This window comes from Zosterops lateralis (genome assembly GCF_965231275.1).
Source record: "Zosterops lateralis genome assembly, chromosome: 10".
Classification (NCBI taxonomy): domain Eukaryota; kingdom Metazoa; phylum Chordata; class Aves; order Passeriformes; family Zosteropidae; genus Zosterops; species Zosterops lateralis.
In genome coordinates this window covers 17533970-17555464 of record NC_139770.1, presented here as the reverse complement: position 1 = coordinate 17555464, position 21495 = coordinate 17533970, and the positions used below count along the sequence as shown (strand labels likewise).

Below are 21495 nucleotides of genomic sequence, written 5' to 3'. Positions count from 1 at the left end.
ACACCCGTTTACTGGGTATTTCTGCCAGGTTTCTTGGAAATGAACTGATTTTGCTTAATTTTGCTGCAATTCAGGACTTGGTGTGTTCCAGCTAAAGCAGCATAACATAATTAGCAGGAAGGCTGAGAATGCCAATGAGCAATCTGGCCTGTTCAGCAGCACATTCACTTTCCTCCCCTTCTCGCCAAAGTTGTGTAAGAGCTGGAAAACAACAGGAGAATCAAAAAAAGGGAGACTTTTCAAGAGTAATTTCTCTTTCAAAATGGGTTGATAAGTTATTGATTGAGTGCAGCTCCAGTGGGATATTGCCTGTGCCTCTGCACTCCCACAGGCTGACAGGCACAGGCAAACATTGTGTAGGTGACCTGCAACTGGGCAGATTTAGGGCCAGAAGGTTTTGGGTTGTCCCTTCCTTGTGCAGACCACCATGGAGCTTCAGGGGGTGGTGGTTCCTGCTGAACTGTTTGATGTCTCTCCAAGGATGCTATAAGTTAAAATGTGCTAACATTTCTCTCAGAAATTTCTTTAATTTTTATTCGAAATCTTGATAAACTTCTGAAATATTTACTTCAAAGTTATTCCTCCATGTGCTTAGTAATGGATTATCTGAGGTTTTCCAGGACTGGCAGGTGCCAGGTTTGGTTGAGGGCAGTGTGTTGCTGTGCTCCCTTGTATTTTGCAGTAATTTTCCTAGTGTTTTCATAAATAGATGAGATTTGGGACTTTCCCCAGAATTTTTCTCAGTGCTACTAAGGGATACTTGTTTTTAAATCATTTTTCCATTTCCTTCCATCAGTTTTATTTTCTACCACTAACTTTTCATTATACCATGTGCTGATCAGACCTTTCTGGTGTGCTTTTTTTCCATAACTGATGTTTTGTCTTTTTAAATTGTTTTACAGAATTTACAGAAAGATGTAGATAAAATAGGTTACTTCCACAGGAGGCACGATGCTCTCTATAAGTCCTGACTGGCAGAGATTTCTAGACAGGATTTTTTTCTGAAAGGATGGAACAGTGAGGCTGTGACTGCCAAGTGTCACCTGCAGCAGCCTGTGCTCAGGGCACTGTGCAGGTGTGTAGCCACCCTGTCTTTGTGGTCCTTGTGGAAGGGTGAGCTAATTTGGTGGAGAGAAAGAATTCCATTTGAGAAATGCCTGCCATGAAAGCAAAGATTTGCTGTCTTCAGCCTCTGGCTTGAGGATTTGTGAATAGCCAGTGTTGCTGCTCTGTAGCAGCCCCAATTCAGTGGGAAATGGAAAACCTGATTATAAATAAAAAAGGAAAAGAAAAAAGATTTACATTATCCTGACACCTTCTTTTATTAGTTTAAATATTCCATAGTTAAAATTAAACAAGGTGCTGAATTGCCCTGTGATGTCTGACAGTTTAACTGGCCACAAGCTGCACTCCTGGGGCCAGGATGCTGCCCCCTCACCCCTTTGTCACGTCTGTGCTGGGGGCACTGGCTGCCTCTCTTCTTTGCTGACAGCAGCTAAACCAGCGTCCTGGCCCTTGTGTGCCACAGTAAATACCTGGTCAAACACCTGTACCTGGTACAAGTGGTACAAACACTTGTACCACTCCAAGGTGGGGGTGCCAGGGATGCCAGGCTGTCCCTCAGGGCTCCATGGATTGTGTGCTGGAGAGGCCCAGAGCCCAGGAACCTCCCACATGATCATGCCAGCAGTGAGTTCTTTTTATTTTTTTCTCTAGCTTTAGCTAGAAAAAGTTCGGATTAGGTTTTAGGGCCCAGACCAGTCTGGGATAGTTGAAATCTGCACTCCAACAATTCCAAGTATTCAAATTATAATTATTTCCATCTGTTTGTCTTTGTTTATTTACTTTTTCAAGAAAGCTCCAGTAGTACTCAGAACAGCTTTATTGTGATAGAAATTTCTAGCCCGTGGTGATTTGAAGAATCCTGTGCTGATTCAGTGCGGCAAAGCCTTAGAAAGTCTCTTTAGGAACACACGCTGACACCATTTCACATTTTCCTTCCCTCTTAGGGCTGAGATTACAGCCAGCTCCCTGGCTTCTCTCAACTATATGATTAAGTAAGACTTCTTTTAGGAATCCTTTGTTTCCTTCTCTTCCATGCTCTCTTTTCCCTGTACGTGTCTGAGTCTCCGGGTACTCCCTTGTGCGCCCGGAGCGGGAGCATTGGCAGTGCCGTGGGGACAGTGGCAGTGACCGAGCTGCTCCTGCTCCAGCCTTTTCCCGGGATGGGAACACTGGCAGTGGCCGGGCTCCTGCTCCAGCCTTTTCCCGGGATGGGGACAGTGGCGGTGGCTCCTGCTCCAGCCTTTTCCCGGAGCGTGGCCCGTGTGAGCCGAGCCGAGCTGTGCCTTCCCAGGGCAGCGCTGCAGCCCCGGCCCCGCTGCTCCCTGTGCTGGGCCAGCCGTGCACAAACCCAGCCGGGCAAAGGGAGCCTTTCCAGCCTCTCATCTGAGCTCATTCCTCGTAAACACTGGCTTTATACAGCGAAGGACACTGCTATGCTGGTTTTTTATTTCTTCAGTTAATGAACTGAAATGTTGGTATTGATAGTTTCAAAGCAAAAAACTTTAGCAGAAGCTCCACTTCTCACACCCAGGTATCATCACACCAACCTCAACAAAATGTGTTGGTTTGGGGTTCTTATCCCTCTTTTATTTGCCTGCAGTGTTTTTTTCATAGATGTAAGGATTTCTTTATAGCCAGCTTCCATGCTTCCATTGTCCTGCTTTGGTTTTCTTCCCAGCTTCCCTTAAGAAACAATTACTATATTTTTGCCCTTTTTTTTTTTTTAATGTTATGATTTTGCTGCCAAGACCTTTCTCATAGTTTTCAGAGAGAAATAGCTTTAAAGATTGAGGCGTCTCAAATGTTTGCATCATCTCCACATCTGGTATCTCACTCCTAATTTATAAATCATTTTTAAGATCAGAAGCACGTGTCAGCTGCAGCAAAAGGCTTTCTGTATTAACTGAGTTGACAGAAGTCTTGTCAGAATTTTTTCTAAAGTATATTGAAACTTTAATCTTCTTCATTATCCCTTCTCTTCATCTGTTTTATTCTGGAGTTTATGCCCCAAGCTGTCTCTGCCTCAAGGAGTTTTTTGGTGTGACCAGACATCACTTCTGGAGGTGTTTGCAGAGGTGGGAGCTGGAGCAGCCTGGCTCCCCTGCAAGTGCACAGGCCACCCACCTTAGTGATGGGGTCCCCAACCAGTGTGGGGTGCTGGGGACATCAGTGTCACAGAGCCCCTTGTCACTGCAGCCTCTCTGAGGGTGAATGCTTCTGCAGCACTGAGGGAATCAGTAACTCACACTGTGTGAGGTTGGATAATTTACTTGAACTTTTTTTATTTCTTCAGCTAATGAACTGAAATGTTGATATGATAGTTGCAAAGCAAAAAACCTCTGCTGGTGTTTCTCTGCTGGTCCGTGTGATAGTCTTAAAAGGCAGCTGAATGAATATCTTGGGGCTCAATCTCAGTGCATTCATTGCCTGAAACTGCAATGTAAGAAAACTCAGCTGACAGTAGCTGTGAAGGGCAGCAATAGACATTTATACTATTTAAATATCATTTAAGTAATATTTAAAATGTAACTCAGGATTTTTGTGCTGGAGTGGACTTGGTTTTTTTCTTTTCAGTCACTAGACACAAACAGCCCCACAACCTTACTGGGAGATTGTGGGAAATGTTTGTAGCTTGTCAATGACTCAGTTACGATTGCAGTTGCGTGCAGTAGATGACTTGGTGAGCAGCAGTGGCATTTGTTTTCCTGTGAATTTGGGAATCTCCCACAAGAGCAAAGACCCATGGGTCTGACCTGATTTCCTCACATTTTGGATCAAGAAAAAAGCAATACCTTTCATTTTTGTAAAGAATTATCTTCCCAGTCCTACTTTATTTATTTTGAAAGGATTTTGACTGTCTATTTCACAACAGCAAAGAAAAAAAAAATCTTTATCTCTTCTGAATCCATCCTTTGTAGTTTTCCTGCTGTAGGGGAGAGCCCCTGACCTCCTTGGAGGTCATCCTCCTGCCGGGCAGTGACCCAGTCATGTTTTCCTCTCAGTTCTGGAGCAAGTGATGTGTCCAGTGACAGAATGAAGGGTGCAAGTCAGAAAGCTCCACTTCTCACACCCAGGTATCATCACACCAACCTCAACTAAATGTGTTGGTTTGGGGTTCTTATCCCTCTTTTATTTGCCTGCAGTATTTTTTTCATAGATGTAAGGATTTCTTTATTTTACCTGTTCTGAAGGCTAATATCAAGTTCAGCTGAAATAAGATCTGACACAAACCTACCTGAGGGTGAGAATAGTCTGGTTGCTGCAGTAGAGGTTGGGCATTTATTGCTCTGTTGGCTTCCTGCAGCAGCCTTGGCATTCACCTCCCTGTGCCAGTGTTACCTTCCTGCCAAGGGCTAAAGACACAGGTTGAGTGTTAGCAGTGCAAACCTGGGACATAGAGCCCTGGAAACGTGCTGGTTACTGAATGTCTGGAGCTCCTGCTCAGATCTATGGGACTGATTTCCCCACTGTGGGTTTAGTGTTGCAGAAGCAGCAGCATTTCACAAGTGCTGTGATTGCATCCTAGGAGGAGAGTAGGGTCAAAGATAACAGTTTGTTTCAGTCAGAGCAAAATGATGGGGTGAGATGAGGCTGGCTGGAATTTTTCCATCTCCCTGACTTTGTCCATGCTGAGGAGCAGCCTCTGCAGCAGGGCTTTCCCCAGCTCCAGCCCTAGGATGCTGATCCCAAAAGCTTTGCTCAGGATGAAAGGTTTCTGTGCCCCTGCCTGAACCTCTGCTCAAATCCTCTGTGTTTTGAACAAAATGGGAAAGCAGCTGAGAAGAGGAGGGGCTGTGCTGTGGGCTTCCAGGGAAGGAGGAGGGACACAGTTATGGGTGTAAGCAAAGACAGAGAGAGCTTGTTAGCACTCAAGGGAGAAATGGGTGGAAGCAGGGGAACCTGCGGTCGTGTCTGCTTTTTAAAGTTTAATTGCTCCTGCCAACTCCTAGCAAGTTGTTATTCAAAATTCACAACTCAGATCCCTAAATGATTAAAGTAATGGATTTAGGGTTTTATTATTCTGGTTTCCTGGTTATCTGAGGCATGTAAAAGCCATGGGCTAAACCTAATTTGACTGCTTGCAAGAGCAAGCAGCTTTTTTCTCTTGCCCTGTTTTCTTACAGCACCCTTGGATCCTTCTGGAGTGCTTTGAAAGCTGAAGGCAGAAGATTATTAGCGGATGTTAATGGGGAGTCAGAAGTATGAATGGTGTCCTGGCAACAGCTCAGTGGTGTGAGATGAGTATCTCAGTGCTGTAGGGTATCTGATTAAATGGGGGGAGTTATTAAATGGGCGTGATAACACAGTCCTGCTAAAGAGTGCCTGTGAGTCACACAGACTGAGTTTTGAACACCCCCAGTGGTGGACAGATTTCCTGTATTAAAAATCCTGGTACAGAGGAGATTGCTGCTTGCTCAGTTTTCCTTGCACTGTATCTGCCTCCTAGGAAGGAAGCCTCCACCTTTTATCTTTAGACAGTACAATGGAGTCCATGTAGGTGTGATGGATCCTCATTTGGTTTTTCTTATGTTTAGTCCATATTAATTGCCCTCACTTTATTGCTACAACAATAGAAATCCAATATGTTTTGTCTGTGATTTATTTTGTTAACAAGCTCATGTGGTTTTGCCACTTGTTTTTAAAGCTGGATTAGGACGTCTCCTAAGTTTAGTCAGACAGAAATGCCCCCAGAAATCTGCATTACTTGTGTATAATTGGCTACATTACATTCCCTTATTAATTAAAATGGTGGCATCCAGAATGGGGAGTGTGTGCCCTGCCCCGGGCAGCCTCTCCTGCCTCGGTGCCATGGCAATCTCATCTCCTGAGCATCGCTGGTGGCCATGGCAACGGGCTGAGGGGAAGGCTGGGCGGGGGATGTGCAGCTCACTCCTGCTGGAGTCACTGCTCTAAAGGAGCTGCTGCAGTCCCTGGCACTGGCTTGGCACGTGGACTTTTCCATGTGATAATGAACCTGTGTGGTTGTAACTTGACCAGTTCTGAAATGAAAGGTTGAGTAAAATAAGAGAAATTAAATGGAAATGCTAATGAATTAAGGGGTGAAGCATAAGCTCACTTTACTCATAAGACTTTTAATATCTTTAATTTAGCAAAATGGCTGCTTTCCTGAGCTAAATTACAGCAAGGCATAGGACAATTTATTGGAAGTGTCTGAGCACTGGGTACCCAAATTAATGTCTGTGTTTTATTTTCTTTCCTTTTTGAGTTTTATCAGACCCTGAAACCAGTCATGGGAGACTGGATAAAAAGACACCAAAAAACCTAAAAAGACAACTTGGTGCTTTAGTGATGACCTAAACTTCCCCACACTGAGATTTCCATGATGAGACAGGATCTATCACAACTCCCACCCATAGGAAACCTGGTGTGGTTTAATACCAAAGAGAGTCCATGTGAGTCGTGTTTGAGAGGGAACTAATGGCAGAGACATACCAGAGACCAGCAAATATTAAACTGTGAGAGCTGGAGGTGGCTGCAAAGGGGCAGATTTGTAGTAACACAGATGTGGTGTTCTGGGGCACAGTGGAGAAGTGACCAACCCTTGTTGCTGTTGACATCAGTGGGATATGAGGTTATGAGGCAATTTACACAGCTGAGCTGGTGGGATTCTTTCTAGGAGAGGATTTAGGTATTAAACCCAAAGAGCAGAATATGATTCACCTTAGAGAAAAACAAACCAACCCAGCAACTTCAGTGGGGGATGGTCTGTGTGGGTTTGCTGTGTCCTGTGGAATTGAGCAGTTCCCAGGCTGTGACTGTGCTGGTTGGGTGCCTGTAATAAAAGAAAAGCTTTCTTTCCTTAAAATGAAGTGTAGTGGGTGTCTGTGAAGGAGCAGCCCTCTGGCTGCATGGGGGGCTGTGAGTGTCCTGCCAGGAACTTTTGGGATTCTGTGATGTCTGTCAGCTCAGCTCTTCCTCCTGAGAGAACTGCAGGAGCAGAGGCAGGGCAGAGCCTGCTGATCCTGGAGGTAAGGGGTGTGCTATCCTCAGGGATTTCTGATCTGTGCCTGTTTGACTCTGCAGCTGCTTTTCATCCTTCACATAACTGGAAGAGATTAATTTTGTCTTATTCACCCCCATATCATGAAGAAGTCCAAAACAAGATGGTTCTGCCCCTCTCATTTCAAACTTGCATCCTGGCACAGCTCGTCACTGCAATCTTGTGCTGTTTACATTTTAATTGTGTTCTGTAGTCTTCAGATCCTGATTAAAAAAAAAAAAAAAAAAGACTTTATAATAGACCAAAATATTTGTTGGAGGGTTTTTTTGTTTATCTTGTTAGTCCTTGGGTGTAGGAAAAAATAATGACAATATTTTGACTTGTTGGTTGGTTCAACAGCAAATCATAAAGCTTAATTGTCAAAACTCCTTAATTCCAAAGAACTATCTTTTTTAAATTTTTTGTGAGTTTTTTTTCTTGGTTCTTTTTTTGCTTATGCTTCTAGCTAATCCTAAAGCTGTTAAATTTGCATTCACTCTTTCATTTAAAACTATTATTTACAAATGCAAATGAATTCAGATTAATATTCTCTTGGTCTATGCTCCAATCCTAATAGGATATACCAGGTAATGAGGACCTGGGTAGGGAATCTCCCAGAATAGATGCACCCCTCTCTCCTTCCAAATGAGCGACTTTCTTTTATTATTATTTAAAATAATAAAAGAAAAATCTGACTAAAGCATGGGTGAACCTTCAGGAAAAGGAGGAGAGTCAGGAGCTGGAAGCACAGACACTGTGGCAGGAAGCATTCCTGGGATGTGCCTTGCACCAGCCCCAGTGCTGGTGGTGTGGGGGTCAAGGTGCTGGGCTGCACCCCCAAGGAAATCTGGCAAGGAGAGTTTATCTTTGGGGAGAAGGAAGGAGCTGGTTTGGGCAGCTCTTTCATGAAGGGAGGTACTGGAAAGCACTTGGAACCCTGCAGAGCTGTCCCATTTCTGAGAGTGCTTCACAAACCTATGGGGTGTGATTGCTATTTCAGAGCTCAAGAAAACGCAAGGTATTTTGCTCCAGAAAAACACAGTCCTGCCCCAGCACAAAAACCAGCAATTTGGATGGTGTGACACATTGTGTTCATAGCCAGTAGTGTCAGAGAAAAGACACAGAAGGTATGGATAAGTGTAAGGATGTGGTACTGAGTGCACATGAGTATTTCCTGTAGTATTTTTATGTTATTTAAAATCTTTTTTATATCTTACTTTCCACCCTACTACTGTAAGATAGTAGGTTGATTTTAGAGGGGTTTTAAGGGGCGGCTTTGGCGACCTGTTTTTGGAGGACTGATGGTGAAAATGAGATAATTTGGGAGAAATCAAAGGTGAGGGACAGGAGCCCCAGAGGGAGAAGGTGGCAAGTTGTTTAACTCAGAAGGTGGAAAGCCCAGAAATGGAGGCAAGGACCACTTGAGTCCCAGTATTCAAAGCTTGCAGGGGAAGGATTTCTTATGTGAGAGTATACTGTGTCCTCTTGCCTCTGTACTCCACAGAGTACAAAGCTGAGCCATGGGACACAGGGACCCAACCAAATCCTGTGAGGTGCCTGCAGGGAGCAAACCTCTCCTGGGCTTTGGCTGAGCTGGATTGAATGGCTGGTCAGGGTGGAGCTCAAAAACATACAGAGGGAGGGCTGGACTGATGGGGATAGGGATCTGTCCTGTGGGAGGGAGGTTTTGGCGTAGGGAAAGGGAGCAGGCAGCTGGAAAACTCCTGAGTTGGTGCTCTGTGTGTGTGCCCGGCCATGGTGGGAGCAATCAGGGCGTGCTGGGGCTGGGTGAGCAAACAGAGGTTCAGAAAACTAACACAAATGTTCCACAGCCCATATTGATGTGAAAATGGGTAGCAGCATGTTAAACACTCATCATTCTTTCAGGAGCCTTCCTGAAGAAAGCAGCTCCTTGCCTGCAGTGCAACAGCAAGGGGAGCACAGACCCTGCTGTGCTGAGCCTTGCTGTCTGCCAGAGCACTCTTTCTCTTCCCTAAGTGGATGATTTATGTGACCAACCACCACACATCAAAAATTATATTGCAAATAATGCAGTACTTATGTTGCTTTCAGGAACTCCTTTAACGCTTCAGTTTAAGGATTGATTGGTTCTCAGTGACGCTGGAGCATTGAAAGGCTCATGAAAGAGTCAGGAAATGTTGTAAATAAGGCTACACAAAATTCTTTAGTTATATGACTCAAAGGAATATTTATTCATTCTATGTGTTTAGATTTTTTTTTCTTTTTGCATTTCCTGCCTGCAACATGAATGATTTTTTTTTCTTCAAACACACTGCATTTCCAGAGCTTGTTGGGAAAGGACAAGGTCTCCTGTATCTGCACAGAACTCCCCACTTCCTGTCACTTCCTAGTTTCAAGTGAAATACCAACCTCATATGAAGAGAAAAAGACCACACAAGACCACATGTTGTTTACTTTGGGCTGATTATTCACATGTTACAAGCAGCCAAGAGAGGAAGAGAGTGTTTTCCCCTAAGTTCTAAAAGTACAATTCCATCAAAACAATAGTTATCTTTGCTTTAACAATTTTTTTTTCATGTCTGAGATATAAAGGATTGCATTTAAAAAATACATCCCCTCTGGTTTTATTTATCATTTGCAAGTAAACCATCCCTGCCTAGAGTAGGCATTTTTATGTTGCTAAATTATTTTCCTTTGGTATGATTTCTTAAGAAACCATTAAGGAATTTAATTTGGATTCCTTTGCTCAGCCTTGTTGTAGTGTTGATGTGTGCTCTCTCCCCTGTTTCTGTTCCCCACATGGCACAGGGGCAGTTTTCCATGGGTGGTGTGGGCACATTCCCAGCATGGAATGTTTCTCAGGGTGCTGCACACTGGGTTCAGTTTGATGCCACGTGCAAACCCCTGACCTGCAGGGTGGCCACTCACAGCAATGATGAGGGAGATGTCAGCAGGGCTTCTCCTTGGGCTTTTCCAGATCTCTTGGAACTCTTTCCAAATGTCTTTCATGCAGGAGGGTTCAGGGGGCTGTTGCATTAGCCAACGTCCTGGTAGTGGGAGGATTAGATTATTCAAACTCCATCAGTTGTCCACTCAAGGCTGGCTAAGGAGTATTTGTGTTAACTGAAGGAAATGAAGTTTTCCTAACAGTTAAGAAGAAAGAAATCCTGTCCTGTTAGAGCTGCATTGCTCTACAGGAACAACCCATTCTCTACACTGTGCATTTAGGGACCCTTTCCCTGCACACTCACAGCTGTGGCTATGAGGACTAATACCAAAATACTGAAACACAGGAACAAATCTTAGCCTCAGGTTTCAGAAATCACAGCTTACTGCTTTCCCTCCTCTGCCTTGCAGAATCCTTCCCTTTGGAGAGGATGCCTCCTCTGCCTCTTTTTTATTCTTTCTGTCCTCTTTGCTGTACACCTGGTGTTCACGCTATTGATGCTCTTACACCCCAGGTTGCTATTTAGTTCCTATTGTGTTTCCAAAGCAGACTTTTGGAATAGAAGTACAAATAGATGTTCTGAGTATTTTAAAAAGTGAATGCTCTGAAAAGTGAATACAGTCAACAGATGCCAAGATGTAATAGATCAAACTGAAGTGCTATCCTAGTTTCTTCAGCTTGAAAGGGGATTGCTGTAGAGAACAGCAGTGATGTAATCTAAGCTGTATTTGAAATCCCATGAAGATTCAGGTCAACAGGGTTGAGAGCTGAAATTAATGGATGTTTGCTGTAACAGCTCCAGTTAAATGTGGAGGCTTCACAACCAAAACTCAGAGGGAGTGCTGCAAACACACGTGTTGCAGAGTGACTGATGTTGTAGGAAAGTGAATATCAGAGGGAGAGGGCTCAGCATCTGGTATTCATGTGAAAATGAAAATCTCACATGCACTGAAGGTCACGGTGACCTGGGACGTTATCCTGACATGGCTGTGAAACAAGGATAGGCTGCTGCTTTCTTTGTGGACTGATTTTGTGGGATTGGAAGAAATAACAATGAAAAAAATGTGGGTTGTTCCTCTAAGGCCTTGCAAGTGCTTTTACTTTGGCTGGACTGGATATGTGCTACTGTGATAACACTTTCTGTTCCTTTCATCTCTGCCCTACTTATTTCTGGGAGAGGAGAGTGAATCCCCCCCTTGCACGTGTTTTCGGTCCTGGAGGATGGAAGATCACTGTGACACTCGGGTTGTAGTCTTTAATGTATGGTGTGAGTTCCAAAGGGGTAGGATTGTTTTTGTAGTAAATGCCATGATGATCTCCCTCTCTGTTTCCAATCTCTTTAGAATGCTGTGTTTTCAAGCGCACTGTTAGAACTTGGTATGAAATACCCCTTAGTACTGGCAAATACTTTCATTTTAAAGAAGAAAAATATACACAGACCATGCTGGAAGCCAGACTGGTACCCCTGCCTTGTATAAGCAGTTGTATTCCTAATACTCACTAAAATCCTGCTGGATTCTGTGGGAGCTCTGGGCATGTCTGAGGCAGAAGTTGCTTTGTTAAACCTTGGTGTCTTTACCATTTCTTGGTGTATGAAAGTTAAACCCACAATGCTGTGCTTTGGTAGGACAAAGCAAGAGCTGCCTCCTTGATTTCAGAGTCTGTGGTTTCCCTCATGATTAAATTTTTGTCTGTTTGTTTTTCTTCTCAAATTCTTTGGAATGTGACCAACTTTGAAAACAGTTACACCTCTGAACCAGGGCAAGTGAAGTCACTGCGTGTGTGAACCTTGCCAGTTCATTTCATGAGAGAGGATGCTGCTCACCTGTTCTCCTTGGCTTGCAAATATCATTTTTTCTAAAAAGCTCAAAGCAAAATGACCATGCCATTTTCTCCATAGCCCGCAGAACTGAGGAGGAGGAAGAGATTACCTGGGGTGAGACATGAACTTGTGTAAGTGCCAACAGGTAATGTGTAGCTGGTCCTACTCAGAAAGGCAGTGGGGTCCTGGCTGATGTGAATCCATTCTAATAAAATTCTAATAAAAAGCAAAGTAAGCTGTGAGTTAATTTACCTTTTTTAAAGGTAGTACATCCAACAGATAATTATATTTGGGGAAAGAAAAAGTAAAGGAAAAAGAAAAAGTATGTTCAAATCAAGCATCACTACATTCACAGTGTCACTTTAAAGGAAAAGGGTAAGGTAATACCTTACCTAAGTATAGATTTCATTTTGTTACATGGAAATTTATGTTAATAAAATAACTTTGCAACCTGTCTTAGCTACAGGAAACAGAATTGTGGCTGTAATGACTTTGAACTCAGATTCTCATATTAACCACTGAAAAGTTCTTATTTTTTTAATGTAATTTCTTATTATTGCTATCATGAGTTACCTGTTTCCACTCTGTTTCCAGTCACTCCTAGCTTTCTGAAATTCAGTTTAGAGGTTGAAATGGAATGCCTCTCCAAAATTCCAGGAGTCTCACAAAACATGTCTTACAGTAAATGCTAAATTTAGTCTGAACTGTTATTACAGATATCATTGAGGTTTTCTGATGCTTGTCTTCTCTCAGGATCTGAAGCCAATTTGTCTTTACAGATCTTTGTTGTGTGCTTGGAGAGCAATTGCACACTCCAGATGTGGCTTCTGGGAAATCTCGTGGCACTGCTAGAGCTGAGACAGAGTGCAGATGGTCACCTTGGCTGTGACATGCTGCTAAACTCTGTATTTGTTTCTATTGATTAATTTTTTTTTTGCTGCCCTGTTTGCAGAGAAGGCCTGAGAAATTTCAGGTTTCACAATTATGGATCTGCTACAAAGGTTAAATAAAATTTGAATTAAAGCAAACTAAACTCTGAAGTTGGAGAGAAGGCTGATGCATGCTTCTTCTGGAGTTATATTTGCATGTTTTCCCCAGTGAAGGGTGTAAGGTAACAAGGCAGAGCTGTAGCATTTTATTAAGATTTTTATAGTTAATAACAGATCAGCCCATTACTCCCATTTGGCATCCAGATGGCAACACAGTATATTATGGATGACACTGAGGAAATTGCCATCTTCCTCTAGAAATTGCTTGTGTCAAGTTTATGAAGGATGTCATCTATTTCTGCAGTATGAAAAATTAGGGAGAATGATGGAAAATGACACTGAACCTAGAGCCATGTGCAAGTGCCTCAAATACCAACCCAGCCCTTGTTGCTTATGGACACAGTGGTTGTTGTCTTTTTGGGTGATCTGCCAGTGTATTACCATGCTGTGCCTCCCAGCACAAGAAATTTGTACATATTATTAGATTATTTTCACTTAAGTGGCTGAACTGATGAGGCATAGGAGTGTTAAGAGCACGTAGTGAAGCTCAGAAATTTCAAACTGTTAATGCACTTAATAGTGAGGAGGCATATGGCTTGTGCTACTTCTGCCCCTCATTGCCTGCTCTGGGAATGAATGTATTGCTGCTTTTGAGCTAACTTTTATTCCAACACACTCACAGACTTCACTGAGTTGCACAGAACTTGAAAGGAGCAGGTGCTGATGTTTGTTTTACGAGAGGCACTGCCAGTAACTTTAGGGGGCTTTGGCTCAGGTCCTCAGGGAGGTGTGTGTTTTGCAGCAGGCTGAAAGTCAGTATGTGCCTCTCAGCATGGAGGACCACAAACATCTATTCTGTCATGTCTTTATGGTGTCAAAAGCAGCTCCAACTTTAATTGAAATAATATATGTGAGTGAAATCCATTGATCATCTTTTTGATCACCATTGGTTGGTTGTCCTTTGCCAGCTGTAGTGTCTGGAAGGTCTAAATCAAAAATAAGTTTATACTTGCATGGCAAAACTCTACCTCCCTTTTTCCCCTGGCAGTAAATTACCAAACATTACTTCCATTAAATGTGCATGTGCAGGAGGAAAAAACCCAACTCCTCTGTCCTTCCTGTTTCTCTTTGCTTTTTTTTCAGATGATAACTCTAAAAAAGCACATACTCAAGTACTCTTTAGAGTGATACTGTCATCAAACACTCATCAAACAGGCTCAGCTTCCCATAGGAGCTGGCCCTTTAACAATTGTTTGGTGTCTTTAGTCTTATTAACTCACTAACTGGGGCAAGAGAGATAAATGCAGCATCAGACCATGGATTATGCCCTTAATGAAGGGTTAGGCATATATTTTCCAAGGCAGCCTGCAGAGTCATCTGAGTCTCTAAGGAGGTTTCATGTTGTCTTCATAGTAGATTCTGTCTTTGTTCAGTTTTCTGACTGTCCTCACATTTTTATTTGGAGAAAGGGCTCACATTATATGATCCCTTAAGCCATGTTGTGAATTCCTGCCCCGTGGGATGCCTCAAGCCTCAACGTTTGCGTCCTTTGGTGACGGAGGTTGCTGCCACAAAAGGCTCTCTAGGAGACAGGGACCTTGAGAAAAAAAATCTGGCATCAACAACTATGTTGTGACCTTTTCATTGTTGGAGTGCCTAGCTGTTGCTCTGCTTTATTGGCCTGAATGTTTTCCAAAGGGGGAATATGGAAGGTGGTAGCAACAGCATGAGGATTATCCTTAAATGTTGTAGCCTGGTTTGGGATGGGTGCAAAGAAGGTGAAGAGGAACACATAAGAGGGAATTGCTGAAAGCATAAGAGATGTGTAAATGAAATTTCAGGAAGAATTCTCTGAAGTTTGGGGAAAAGAATTGATCTGAAAGGAGGAAAGAGAGACATCAAAAAAGAAGTAGCTAGTAAGCTTAACTTAAAAAAAAGTTATTTCAAATTAGGCAAGATTTTTCTGTGATCAATGGCTTTACAATATAATTTCCAGCAAATATAATTTTAAAACTCTGAGTTTTAATTTTCCAGGTCTTGTTTTTAGACAAAAATATAGTTTCTACAGAGTACAGCTTGAGAAAGCTGACTGATGGCATCAGTAAGCAAGTGGCATATGTTTTTCAGGTGGTTATTCCCCAATGTCTTTCTATCCCTCCTCTTCATGTCTATAGAAGGCTCAGAAATTCCTTGCAGGCCTTTTCAAAATTAAACTGTTTTTAAGAACCATGGGCTAACAGATGGAGGAGAGATGTCATCAGCTAGCCAAAGTAAACATAGTTGCAAGGAGTTTTCATCAATAACTCTGCAGAATTATGCAATCCAGTCATCTTTCAGTTAAACTTTAGGGGAATTGCATAAGTCTATGGATGTACCTAAACAGTCTTCTTGTGTTCCTGTTGGATGCTCCCAATTCTTCTGGGTGATTTTGTACAGGGCTTCACCTATGTGAAGAATACAAGGCTTTGGAGCAAATAAAGGATTCTATTTGCACATGCAGGTGCCTCCAGGAGAGGTGCTCTGCTGGCTTACTGCTGGGAGCTGTGGGATGCCTCTGGATGTGCCTCTGTGCCCAGGTGAGTGGTGGCACTGATGACAGCCTTTAGTTGGTCTTGTTCCCAGGATTGAGCAACATCAAAGAGGGTTTCATGGGCAGAGAGAAAGGATTTCTCATTGTGCTGAGCCAATTTTCATCCACCCAAAAATGCAAGGCACTTCTTCATGAGTCTGTGAAAGTCCTGCACAAGATGTTGTTAAAATCTGACATGTTGTCTTTAATTTTTCAACCCCCAAATTTCTAGAGCTGAAAGGGGAGGGCAGATATCACATGGAGCTGAGAAAGTTGTGAAGTAAATATTCCCTAAAGTTGACTAGAAAATTCAGAGACTTGGTCTGGGTTCTGCTTTAGCCTACAGTTGATATGCTCTTGTTGCCTGCTTGGTAATTTGTCGGGAACAGGGAAGAAGAATTCAGACTTGGCAAGCTGGTGCTGCAGACAGATTCTGTCAGATGAAATCCCAGTAGACGTTAGTCCAACATCAACAGCTCCTGAGCTATCACATGGGAATGAACAGGGAGATAAAACCAACATCCTAAAGGGAGGATCCTCTATTTTAAGGTGCAGAGAGGGCAATCTGGCTAATGTAATTTTTTCCTTTCTTTCTGTAGTCGTTCAGAGAAATGATGGAAAATGCTGGTTCCAAATACAGATACAATTCTGTCTTTTCTCGAATGCTCATCTACATCTGAAGTTGCTTAACTTCTCTCTCTTGCCTTTTCCTACATGTGAAGAGAAGTTAATCCTATCTGCCTTTACCTCAGAGGGATTGTAAGGGCAGTGTTTGGAAAAAAATTTGCTGTCTATGCAAAGAATCCACAAGTGACTGCAGGGAAAAAACCCCAGACCTACCGTTGGGAAACTCCAGCACCAGTCTCCTGCTTTCTGGAAGTGGAGTGTTCTGTTACATAAACATCCTTGAAGCTTTGCAGAAGGGGTGACATTCACATGTGGGCCTTGACTAATTGGGCTTTGTGTGTGAAGAACAGGGATGGAGAGGATAAGGAAATGAAATCCCTAAGGTGCAAGCTGGGCCTCCTTCTTCCCATGGCCTGGGCTGTTGCTTACGTGTTGGAAGGGGGTCTCAGAGGCTCCTGTACCACTGAGCTGATGACTGGGAACTCTGTGGGCTCTGCAACCCAGGCTGCATCCTAACTGCCCTGCCCAGTGGGCTGCGAGGTGTCCTGCCCAGCCCAGCAGCCCGCAGCAGTCTCTCAGAGCATCCCTCTGCCCAGGCTCTGGTAATGTCCCTTTGTACTTCAATCACCATTAACTCAGTGGCCCTGGCCTCTGTTTAGGCATAATATCATGCACAGAGCATTAACTCTTAGCTGCTCCTGTGGAGGCAGAAGGCAGCTGCAAACTTCAGGAGCTCCAAATTGCTCCCTGGAGGAGTCTACCCCCTTCCACTGACTATGTGGAGAACCTAGATCCCACAGTTGCTGCTTTGAGGCCCAGAGTTAGGCAGCACCAGCACATGCCCATCCAAAACTCACTCAAGACTCAGGGCCAGTTCTCCCCAGCCCCTCACCTTGTGGCAAAGTGGAGCTGCAGATTGAAAGTCACCATTTGTTTCTGCACTTTTCAAAGCTTTGTCACTAGTCCTGACCAAAGAAAAGAACTTGTTTCCTCCTCCATCTCTTTAAGGAAGACTATGTATAGCAGACATGTAAATAACTTGGTAGTGTCAAATAGAAAATGCACATCTATATTTTTCTATAAGTTATGACAAACACAGAATAACAATCTACAGGTTTTCCATTTCGTGTAGCAGCTCTCAGGGTAAGAGGTCAGATTTAGCAACTGGAATATTAAAGGAGCAGATTCACATGCTGAAAGAGCCAGTGTGGAACTGGTTAGGAAAGAGTAAAATCTGAATTCCCAACTCTTTTTCTTTTCACAGCTGTTAAGAGTTCAGTGGGTTGAACTGCAATCCTTCAAGTTCATCTGTTGACTCCAACACAAAACTATTATAAACTGTGCCTCTAAAACACGTGATGAAACATTTCTTGAGAGCTATTTATTCCAACTGCAGCAGAGGAAAGTTTTCAGAACACCCGGCATTTGGTAGAGGAAAGGTCTCTTGAGCTTTGCAAAAGGAGGAATTATTTGCATACCAGAGTAAGTTGCTTTTTGATTATTTTTTTTTTCCTGCATCACTGAACAAAATAATACTTCTAACTTTCCCCCACCATGGAAACATGATCAAGTAGCACAAGACTATGTTTAAGTGCCTGGCAGAGAATTTCTATATAGTTTTCTTTCTTTAATCATATGGATTGAGGGTTTTATAATTCAGCATTGAACCCAAGATAACTTAACATTATGTTTTTTCTTTCCTTTAATGTTTTCTGTATCTGAATAAGAGTTCATTCACTTACAATACTAATGCAGAGGTATAATAGACTGAGAGCTTCAATCAGGTGTGGGGTTTGCAAGCTTACAATTACAAGGAATAAGGAAGAATTTGGCGTAACATTTTTCCAGCTGTTTCTTTTATACCTTTGCTCTGAAGCTTGGTCTTACATATCCATTTACATTCTCCTCTAGGCTTTAGCTGTGGCAAAACACTTTCCATGCTGAAGATGGACCATGCAAATGTGACCCAAGCTATGCTTGATGCTGAATCCCCCAGCACAGAGAAGAACAACAGCAACGAGTATTTTTACATTCTGATTGTCATGTCTTTCTATGGGATCTTCCTGATCGGAATAATGCTTGGCTACATGAAATCCAAAAGAAAAGAGAAATCATCCAATTTGCTTCTGCTCTACAAAGATGAGGAGAGAGAATGGGGGGAAGCTGTAAAGCCTCTGCCAACGGTGGCAGGGCTGAAATCCGTGCAGATCCCCATGATGCTGAACATGCTGCAGGAGAGCATGGTGCCCTCCCTGTCCTGTGCCATCTGCTCCATGGAAGGCAGCAGCGTGAGCTCCGAGTCCTCCTCCCCAGATGTGCACTTCACCATCCAGGAGGAAGTGCTGGACACGGAACTCGGGGAGGTGTCAGAAACGCCCCTCAACGAGAGCGCCGAGGGCTCTGTGGAAAACATCCATAAGGACTCCTAGCACTTGCAGGGCTCCTCTGATCAGCTGCCAAAGCGTGAGTGGAGCTCCCTCTGAGAACTTGTGGCTCTACTTTTCTGCTCTCCAATGAACTCTGAACAGGTATCTGTGCTCCTGGGCCCAAGGTGTTCCCAAGAGCTGGCAGGACAAGGAAGCAGTGGTACCCAACTCCAAAGTGTAACTTGCACGTAATTGGGTTGCTTGATTTTAACTTTTTCATTATTATTTCTTACTATGAAAGCTAAGACCATGGTGAATATATACGTATTTTCTAACGAGGTAATTCTTACTGGCATGTCTCTGCATATTTCAGAATTCTGTAAATATCTGGGAAATGTTTGGGGAAGTTACCCTCATACAAGTGCCTGGTTCTTAAAGATGATGGGTAATGCTCATTCACACAAAGCTGTGATAGACTAGAAATACTCTTACTGTGTTTTTCTTATGGCAAACCACAGCCAACAGCACATTTGCTCAATGAGGCCTCAACAGCTGGAAATTTGTTGATGCTGTACTTGAAGGGAGATTGCAGCATGGCTGGAGACTGACTTTAGGTACAGAAAGAATGCAGAAGAAACAAGGCAGAAGATAAGAGGCACTGAGTTCCTGTGCAGTTTGTAAAGCCTGGCTCCAGACCCATGAGACTTACCTGTGTCTTTACTTAAGTTATACCTGTGCTGGCTGGGTCAGGTTTACCACCTGCTGCAACCCAGCCTGCGACTGAGCTATGAACAGTTCAGTTCTTTGCTTTTGTGTTTGTTAAATGTGTGTACATTTGGTCTGTAAAGGCAAAGGTCTGTGAGTTAAAGGAGATATTAAAAGATCTTTGTTACAGGCTGTAAAATGCAGAAAGGCTCAGATGCTGCTCTGTTACACCCCCTTGAAAAATAGGTGGAATTCTGAATGGAATTTAACCTAGCAAGGGTGAATTCCTGGCCCCAGTGAAATCATCAGCTGAGTCAGGGACAGGCACAAGATTTTGTGCTTCTCTGTTGGAGTTAAATTCTCTCTTTGAGGTCAGTAAAATTGTACCCATCTACATCATTAAAGAATCTAGACTTTTTGCTCTATTTAAGCCAGTGTAGGTAAGCATTGTGTTGCATCTTTTTTCAATCAGCTTGCATGTGACACATGCCTTTCTATAGAGCTGTTAGTAACTAGTTTTTGAAACCACCACAGATTTCCCCCTCCCCCAATTTAATGGTACTGTGACATTTTTCAAATGCTCATGAAATTTGTTGCTAAATTATTGCACTTTTAAAAGAAGTAAAAATTAATGCAAAGAAGATAATTAATATTTCAATCATACCTTATATTTTATAATAACTTATTACAGTGTTTTGATCAGTTTTGAAGCATGAGGGCTGAAGAGCCTGAATCTAAAGCGTTGCACAGCAAAATATTTGCAAAATGTCTCCACGTATTTCCTGCACTAAAATAGCTTTGTGATTTATCCACTGGCATTAGAGCTTGAGAGACAGCTCGGGAAACACGAATGCTGAGGAGCAGAAATGAGCTGAAGGCAGAATGTGCTGTGTGCTGCTGCTGGGCAGGGCCCAGAGGGTTAATGGGATGCAGGGATCAGGGATCAGGGATCACTGTCTCTCTCCAGGAGCAGCAGAACAAAGGCTCCATTGTGCTCGCAAAGGGCTCATCGGGGCACACTGAAGGCAGCTCGAGTTTTTCCATCGGCTTCACTGAACTTTGGATCAGACCATATAAAGCTTTTTGGTAGATTTACTCTAAAAGGGGCTGTTTTAAGTTTGAAAGGAGCCAAATTAAGTTTGGCACTTTGCCTGGAATCACTTGAATCCTGAAACTTTCCAAATGAGACTGACATGTGCAAGTTGTCACATTTTCCATTGCTTTCTCCTTCGTCCTTTACTTGTGGTATAAATGTATTTGTATCTGTAAAAAACTGATGTATATAATTCCTAACATTGAGTTGTATATAATTGTCTCATGTATTTAAAGTTTACTGTTTCTACTGGCACTAATTTTATTTAAATAAAGAAACACATTTCCTGGAAAAGTCTCCGTGTTCGTTCACTACGTCAAATAGATTTCCAGTAACAAAAAACTGGGCACAATTCCTGCAGGATCCTTTTCCTAGCCTCTATTTGAAATGATTTCTTGAGCTTTACAGTACTGCAGCATTGTGGGCTGACTGCAGGGCTGAGCCAGGTGCTCAAATCCACCTTTGGCCCCGTTGTCTGTTGGGCAGCACGCTCAGGTCGTGAGTGTGTGTAGCAGGGCCACAGGGACACCCTTCTGCAAAGACCTGGGGGTGCTGGGGAGGCCCTGGGGAGGCTGGCAAAACTGCTATGGAAACTTGGGTTGCTTACTCAGCCTCTGGACATGTTTGCATTTTGAGTTTCAGAGTCAGATTTGCGTTGCAGCTAATTGAGTGGGCTAGGCTTGAGGTTATGGACAAGTATCTGACACAGAGTCCCACTGGATTTCCACTGCTTGGCTGTGGCACACAGCTGGCTTTGTCACAAGCTGTGACCCTTGGTCTCACTGCTGCTCCGTCATTCCCAGTTCTACGTAAGAGAGGAGGTTTTCAGAATCTGCCCCCCTTAAGAAGGGGATAAATGTTTGGAGGTAACGTTGAACTTCCCTAAATCTTTTGAGTTACTTGTGCAGATTCACCAGCACTGGTTAAGACCTGCTTGCACGGGGTAATTTGAGGTTGTTTCAAAAATCAGATTGCCAAAAAGTTATATCTGCTCGCTTTCCCACAAAACAGGCTCCCCTGTGCTCTGGTCTCTTCACTCACTCCCTATGAAATAATTCTGGTGACAGGCTGCTGTGGCCCTGAAGCTCCCCATCAGAGGGCTGTGTTTCCCTGCAGCCGAGTTGTCTCCCGGGACAGCCGCGGTGTCCTGGAGTGGCGGGTCACTCCGAAACGCTGCATCTCCCACATTCACCCTGTGTTTCCATTGCCACAACAGTGAATCAACAAACTTCTGACAGCACTGGTGATAAGGAGGAAAAACAGAACAAAATGTAAATTGCAGCTCTGCTGCATGGATCAAAAAGGTAGCTTATTCCAGCAGTTTCTTGT

General features: G+C 43.3%; 1 protein-coding gene across 1 annotated transcript; it reads left to right on the top strand.

The window, feature by feature from the left end:
- The first annotated feature begins 17325 nt into the window (after positions 1 to 17325).
- Positions 17326 to 20411, top strand: KCNE4 (potassium voltage-gated channel subfamily E regulatory subunit 4). Its single transcript, XM_083869080.1, has 2 exons — positions 17326 to 17484; positions 17914 to 20411. The coding sequence occupies exon 2, from the start codon at positions 17940 to 17942 to the stop codon at positions 18429 to 18431; it is 492 nt and encodes a 163-aa protein (XP_083725206.1). The 5' UTR covers positions 17326 to 17484; positions 17914 to 17939; the 3' UTR covers positions 18432 to 20411.
- Positions 20412 to 21495: the final 1084 nt, after the last annotated feature.

Bases quoted from the DNA above. Each gene is read 5' to 3' on its own strand.
- KCNE4 (XM_083869080.1), top strand. From the start codon at position 17,940: ATGCTGAAGATGGACCATGCAAATGTGACCCAAGCTATGCTTGATGCT.